An 8,000-nucleotide genomic window follows, 5' to 3' on the forward strand; every position below is an offset into this window, starting at 1 on the left:
AAAGTATATCATTTTCTTCTTGTGGGCATACTTTACATATCAAGCTATAAACAGCAGTAACAGCCTAAATCAGTTATTGAACAATAATTATACATCTGAAATAAACGTATATAATATAGAATCATTTTAAAATGGTGCATTTTAAAATCATTTGAATTGTGTATCAGTCGTTTTTATGCAGAATTCTTTTATTCACACATTTTTTTTATTCATACCTGTAAATGACAGTTTACAGTTATGCAAAGTCAGTGCATGAAAATGAATCTGAACGATTCTTTTACTTAAAAGATTCAAAGAAGTAAGAAAAACGTCATCACCTCGTGTATGGGTTTCTTAATATTTTATAAACGTGCTATTAGAGACATTTAATAGTGGATTTTTATGTAAGAATTACAAATCACAGAGGTTAGATTGTGTATTTTGTTGTTTTGAGAAACATTGCTTTATGGTTGTGTTCCCAGCATCATCATGACTACATCACTCTTGGTGCAGCTATCACCCAAGGACTGGAGGAGGATCAGATGAGATGAGTACAGTAGTGGGCACTGCGCAATTCATGCGTGGGTCTGTACGTGTATTAAAAAAGTCTTATTAGTTATCATTGCAGACATGAAGAATGAATTAATTAGTTGATTAGACTGCTGTCAAAAGTAACCAAAATGCAGTGTAATAAACAAGAGCAAGCATGTATAGCATGAAAAGAATGTTCATTTCTAGTTTCTTTTAAATGACATGTATGCAGTAATAGTTCAATAGGATCATAAAGTTAACCACAATGAACCTTAATCAGAAAATGTTATGCGTGTAAACGTGATGGTAACGGCCCTGAAAACACCTCTTACAGCTGTTCTGATGAAAAAAAGCATTCCAATTGTAGTTCAAACTCTGTTCCAGCACACCTGCATGTCATTTTCAAATGAACCCCAAGACCTTCATTATCTAGATTGTGTTGATTACGATTAGAGTTGATTTTCACAGGAAGGTAGATCCAGAAGAGCAGGACTGAGCACCCCCATGCTCTACAGTTTCCCTGTTTTAAAGGTCAAGTGACAGAGTAAACTGCATTTAATGGTTTGCATGCTCCTTGATTGCAAAGGTCAAGAAATCCAATCTGTTACAATGGACAATTTCCTTTCTTTGTTTCTTTTTCAGCCAGCTGCACGTACACAACTCATGGAGGTTACTGGCAAATGCGTATAACATTAGAGATGCTTCCGTCTAGAGGCCACATCGATTGATTTAACATCACAGTGGAGGTCTTATCTACTGAATCTATCAAGACCAAATGTAAAGGATAAATAAAAAGCAACAAAGCAAAACCGAGATCATTTAAATCCAGCATCTCTTTAGAACAGCTGGATGTGATTAAGAGAAGCATCTTTTGAGCTCTTCCGTGTAAAAACATGGAAAGCTTACTTTAAATGTGGGATGAGAAATGTAATTTAATTCAGATTAGATGAAGTTAGAAGCTGATCCATATTTGAATATAGATTTTAAAGTCAAACATGAAGGATTTAAAACAGTTTGTAGGAGTCCTAACTCATATTATGTAGGATATCTTCAGTTTATTATTTTTTAGAAAGCTCATTTTCTGTATTTACCGTACATTCTTTACACCTCCCTTGTTCACTGGTCAAAGTCAGATGTCTGACAATGTAACAGTGTGAAACTGCTTCACATTGAGCTCTGGTGGAGCCATTCAGAGTCGTGGGGCAGCCGCCCACTCCCATATAGTGCTTTGTGTCAGGCGAGATAAGAGCAGCCCCAGCTCAAACCGGCTGGTTCCAGACAATGGACTTCCAACTAAGCAATACAGGTACTTGTTTTTTTTTTTGGTCAATACCTTTCAAACAATGGTTTAACTTAGGCTTACTCAAGAAAATCTGCACACTAGTGAAATACGCTGTAACCAGTTACCTGGGTTGCAGCTGTAAATCTCAAATAGTATTTAAATGAAATGTAATTAAAAATAAACATTGATCCCAAATATATTGCTCAAATGTTTGGGGTCAAAAATATTTTTTTAATTAGTCACTTATGCTCACCAAAGCTGCATTTATTTCATTTAAAATACAGTAAAAATACAAAAAAAAATTTACAAGGCAAAATAAGCATTTTCTATTTTAATATTTTTAAAAATGCAATTTATTCCTGTGATGGAAGAATAGAATTTTCAGCAGAAGTTACTCCAGTCTTCAGTGTCACCTGATCCTTTATTATTTGTTTATTTTTATTATTACTACTACTTTTTCAGTGTAATAAACAAGAGCAAGCATGTATAGCATGAAAAGAATGTTCATTTCTAGTTTCTTTTAAATGACATGTATGCAGTAATAGTTCAATAGGATCATAAAGTTAACCACAATGAACCTTAATCAGAAAATGTTATGCGTGTAAACGTGATGGTAACGGCCCTGAAACCACCTCTTACAGCTGTTCTGATGAAAAAAAGCATTCCAATTGTAGTTCAAACTCTGTTCCAGCACACCTGCATGTCATTTTCAAATGAACCCCAAGACCTTCATTATCTAGATTGTGTTGATTACGATTAGAGTTGATTTTCACAGGAAGGTAGATCCAGAAGAGCAGGACTGAGCACCCCTGTTTTAAAGGTCAAGCGAGAGAGTAAACTGTATTTAATGGTTTGTGTGCTCCTTGATTGCAAAGGTCAAGAAATCCAATCTGTTACAATGGACAATTTCCTTTCTTTGTTTCTTTTTCAGCCAGCTGCACGTACACAACTCATGGAGGTTACTGGCAAATGCGTATAACATTAGAGATGCTTCCGTCTAGAGGCCACATCGATTGATTTAACATCACAGTGGAGGTCTTATCTACTGAATCTATCAAGACCAAATGTAAAGGATAAATAAAAAGCAACAAAGCAAAACCGAGATCATTTAAATCCAGCATCTCTTTAGAACAGCTGGATGTGATTAAGAGAAGCATCTTTTGAGCTCTTCCGTGTAAAAACATGGAAAGCTTACTTTAAATGTGGGATGAGAAATGTAATTTAATTCAGATTAGATGAAGTTAGAAGCTGATCCATATTTGAATATAGATTTTAAAGTCAAACATGAAGGATTTAAAACAGTTTGTAGGAGTCCTAACTCATATTATGTAGGATATCTTCAGTTTATTATTTTTTAGAAAGCTCATTTTCTGTATTTACCGTACATTCTTTACACCTCCCTTGTTCACTGGTCAAAGTCAGATGTCTGACAATGTAACAGTGTGAAACTGCTTCACATTGAGCTCTGGTGGAGCCATTCAGAGTCGTGGGGCAGCCGCCCACTCCCATATAGTGCTTTGTGTCAGGCGAGATAAGAGCAGCCCCAGCTCAAACCGGCTGGTTCCAGACAATGGACTTCCAACTAAGCAATACAGGTACTTGTTTTTTTTTTTGGTCAATACCTTTCAAACAATGGTTTAACTTAGGCTTACTCAAGAAAATCTGCACACTAGTGAAATACGCTGTAACCAGTTACCTGGGTTGCAGCTGTAAATCTCAAATAGTATTTAAATGAAATGTAATTAAAAATAAACATTGATCCCAAATATATTGCTCAAATGTTTGGGGTCAAAAATATTTTTTTAATTAGTCACTTATGCTCACCAAAGCTGCATTTATTTCATTTAAAATACAGTAAAAATACAAAAAAAAAAATTTACAAGGCAAAATAAGCATTTTCTATTTTAATATTTTTAAAAATGCAATTTATTCCTGTGATGGAAGAATAGAATTTTCAGCAGAAGTTACTCCAGTCTTCAGTGTCACCTGATCCTTTATTATTTGTTTATTTTTATTATTACTACTACTTTTTATTTAGTATTATCAATATTGAAAACAGCTGTGCAGCATATTTTTTTAAGGATTCTTTGATAAATATTTGAAATATAATTTTTTTGTAACAAAAGTATTTACTGTAACTTTTGATTAATTTAATGCATCTTTGCAATTTACAAGGCAAAATAAGCATTTTCTATTTTAATATTTTTAAAAATGCAATTTATTCCTGTGATGGAAGAATAGAATTTTCAGCAGAAGTTACTCCAGTCTTCAGTGTCACCTGATCCTTTATTATTTGTTTATTTTTATTATTACTACTACTTTTTTTAGTATTATCAATATTGAAAACAGCTGTGCAGCATATTTTTTTAAGGATTCTTTGATAAATATTTGAAATATAATTTTTTTGTAACAAAAGTATTTACTGTAACTTTTGATTAATTTAATGCATCTTTGCTAAATAATAATAAAAAACAATAATTTCTTTAAAAAAAATCTTACTGCCCCTAAACTTCTAAGCGATAGTAGTATATAATGTGGATTAATATACGAGATATTAAAGAGATCTCATTCATGTATTTTTGCTAATTTAATTAAGATTTGACATATCCGTTTGGAGAAATGCATGACAACCACCTGCAGCAAAGCAAACCCTTTGATTTGGCCATTCTGCCAGATTTGTCCCCAACACAGTTTGCATTACACTGCTGCCTAGTGGCCACTACACGAACTCATTTTCTTGCAGGCACAAACAGTGATGAAAAATGATTACATAAAATGTATTGTTACAGAACTACAAAATGAAATAAGGAAGATAGACCATAAACTAGCTGAACAGTGAATTCACAGAAGTTTTCAGAGCTAACATTTTTTTTCAAAAATTGATAAGACCTCAAGTTCAAATAAATCAGTGCATTAGTCACAAACAGAACTATGACAGAAAAATAATGTTCAAATGTCATTAGTTTTGCTTGTATAGATCATGTCCTTGTATCTTATGTATGCTTCATTAAAACAAAACAGTGTGTGTGCAGCATAATGCATTAAGGATTTGACTATTTTCCTCTCAATAAGAAGTGTACACTAGTTGTTTTGTAAACTTCAAACTGACATTGCTGCTATATTATACCTGCATGTTCCTTCAATGATGTCTCTTTAGTCTTTATCTATAAATCAGTTTTTTACTTCTTAAACCAGGCTTGTCATAGTTGTAGTTTTTAATGACATCTTTCAGCACACTGAAAAGTTTGTACAAGTTTATACTGGACATACTGGAATTCATAATGAAAATGCTTCAGTTTTGTGTTCTTTGTGACAAAATATGGTGAATTTGAACACTAATGTTTGGGGATCATTTTTAACAGAGACTGTTATAATATAAGTGATGCATACATTAGAAAGTTACAGGCATTGACATGATACGCCTTTGATATATAATTAAAAGATCAGACAAAACTGTAGTGTGATTAGAAAGACCAGGCACTGTTAAAGAGTATTTCAGAATAATCATCTAAACTAAATGGCATACAGTATGCAGTGTATATACAATTAGAAAAATGGCATGATTGTAGATCTTCAACATATATGAGAGGGAGGACTGTCAATCACTCCCCTAGTTTTGCCTGGGATGAGCCCTTGGGTTCTCCAGGGGAAACGGCTCGAGAGCAGACAAGGAGATATGACAAATCTGTATTTACGTTGCCAACATCTCTCGCTCTGGCTTCTTTTTCACCCTCTCCTTCTCCCGCACTGAAATATTACAAAAATGTTTTGTTAGCATTTGCATGCTGTGCAATGCATGTATAGTAATTACCACAGAAATAGAAAAGAAGAAAACACAGACCTGGCTCTTGCTCTGGAACCTCTGGTAGTTCCTCCTCAGGCACCTCAGGAAGTTCAAGGTCAGCTTCTCCCTGAGCACACGTAGGACATGTATAAGGTAGATGAAATCACAACATCAGTAACAAGAGCTGTCAGAGAGTATTCATGTACACACCTGAGTGATGGCCTCCAGCTCTGCTAGCACAGCCTCCTCATCCTCCTGGGTCAGAGATCCCGCCAGCATCTCATCAATTTGCTGCACACACACAGACAACCAGGAATGAGAAAAAAACCCTATATAGCGCGCACAAGATTGAAACGGCAACAAAAATAGACACAGCATGTCTGTGAAAGATCTCTGTTCCTCTAGATTTGAGGATGTAGTGCATGTGGTGTAGATTGGAAAAGATTATTACAGCCTTTATGGCTGCTCATCTTTCATTTTTTATTATTATTATTATTTTAAAATGATTAGACTTGCTATTCCTGCTATAGTAACATAAGGTAAAAACAATAAGAGTAGCATGCTAGTATGTGGTTTTGAATTCAGCAGGTGTCAGTCAAAAATATTTACTGCCATGTGCTCAAATAAAGATTAGTGAAAGATTGTGCTGCACATATAAATCTAAAGAAAAATCTGACATCCCTACAGTACACTGAACATTTTTTCTTGAAACAATTTTTACTCAGAAATTGCTAGTAAATTTCACAAATAATTACAAAGAAATGGCAAGTAACACACTGAATTATACATTACATTTTTAAGTAGAAAGACCAAAATGATATTTTCTTGTAAACAGACTCCAATAATCTTTGTTTTATTTATAACTTCGAAAAATTCTTTTTAGTGTAGGGCATTTTTTCATTTATATATGGAAGTGTACCAAAAAAAGAATGGTAATAAAAATAAATAAGTTATATGAACTGAAGAAAAATTACTATTACTAAAGGCACTAATGAAATGATCACTGATCATTATGAACTCTTTGAACAGAATGTCAGATGTTTTTGGGACATGCCAAATACTTTGCATTAATGTTTTAATTCAGCTGTTTACTCAAATTGTCATTTTGTCAATATAATTTGTAATGAAAATATGCAAAAAAAATAAATATATATACAGTATATCTGTTATATATATATATATATACTGTATATATGCCGCTGTATATCTGAATGTATTCCTATATAAGGGTCGTATAACTTTTACTGATTGTTAAAATTTCAATTTACCTTCTGATACTCAATGGAATCATGTGTTTCATCCATGATCCTCTCCACCTCCTCTAAGGACAGCACCTGGTTAAGAGGAAAAAGAATAGAGATGCAATGGGGTGCGTGTTAAATTCACCAGTAGACTGTACTAAGCATGACCAAGAATATCATAAATTTCTCATTATGTACCTCATGCATTTTCTTCAGGCAATCATTGCCAACTTTCAGTCCTTCAAAGACTTTCATCTCTATTTGTGCAAATTCAATATCTTGTACCTGTAAAATAAATAGGGGAAACAAAATCCAAAGCTACACCCATAGGCTCACTAGAATGATTAGCCAGTTAGCAGTCTAACACACCAGCACAGCTCTGTCCTGCTCGGTCACCCGAGTTGCTTTCTTTTTCCCGAAAAGATTTCCCATGTCGATGCCGCATCCCCGCCACTATCTGTCCAGACAGGGGCGGTGTTTCTAAGACTGAGAAAAAGTTAATTCCACAGGCCGCGTTTCTGTCAGTCCATAACAGAAACACCAAAGTCTGAGCTGTGTGGAACCAGCACCACTGCCTACCGGATGTTCTGTACTTCAAAATAAAAGCCATTTAGAAACCACTTGTTTACCCCACATACCTATACTGAGGAATAATGATAATATTCTGACAATTTAGAAATTTACTAAAGGTCATAGGCAGTTAGGATTGCTCAGTTAGAAGAATAAAACATAGTCTGCGTAACCGGCAAATATTCCAAATATCTTTAATGGCTAGATTTAGTGCAAAATAAAAGTATGCTAACGCATCCACTAAAGCCTACTCTTCTTTACAGACGAATTCACTGAGCCGTTCTTTCAGGTCATGCAGCAATTAAGCTACTGATAATTATGTAAAAAAAAAAAAAAAAAAAAACGTTTTATTTTTCCAAAAAGTGAAAGTCCTCCTCCATCATCATCGTCTGCTTCACCATGACCGGATGTGGACGTGGCATACATTCTCAGTGCTTCCGGTGCGCGTGAGGAAGGGATTAAACGTCCGTCTCACTGCTTTCTTTCCGTGAAAGAACGGCAGTACCATTGCGTTTACCGGCGTTTAGAACCGGGACGGCGTTCTGACGACTCGTTCGCTAACTCATCGAGCTGTTTATGAGGTGAGCTGTCAATTGGCGCTGGATATTTGTTC

The 8,000-nt window shown here is 34.7% G+C and overlaps 1 protein-coding gene across 1 annotated transcript; it reads right to left on the reverse strand.

Annotated features, from left to right (window-relative positions):
* Positions 1-4,335: 4,335 nt before the first annotated feature.
* On the reverse strand, positions 4,336-7,249 carry LOC107561820 (charged multivesicular body protein 6-like). The gene is made up of 6 exons (XM_016246317.1): positions 7,187-7,249; positions 7,016-7,102; positions 6,845-6,910; positions 5,787-5,867; positions 5,634-5,703; positions 4,336-5,539 (listed from the first exon to the last, which is right to left on the reverse strand). The coding sequence occupies exons 1-6, from the start codon at positions 7,247-7,249 to the stop codon at positions 5,484-5,486; spliced, it is 423 nt and encodes a 140-aa protein (XP_016101803.1). The 3' UTR covers positions 4,336-5,483.
* Positions 7,250-8,000: the final 751 nt, after the last annotated feature.

This window comes from Sinocyclocheilus grahami, unplaced genomic scaffold, assembly GCF_001515645.1.
Source record: "Sinocyclocheilus grahami isolate Dianchi unplaced genomic scaffold, SAMN03320097.WGS_v1.1 scaffold794.1, whole genome shotgun sequence".
Classification (NCBI taxonomy): Eukaryota; Metazoa; Chordata; class Actinopteri; order Cypriniformes; family Cyprinidae; genus Sinocyclocheilus; species Sinocyclocheilus grahami.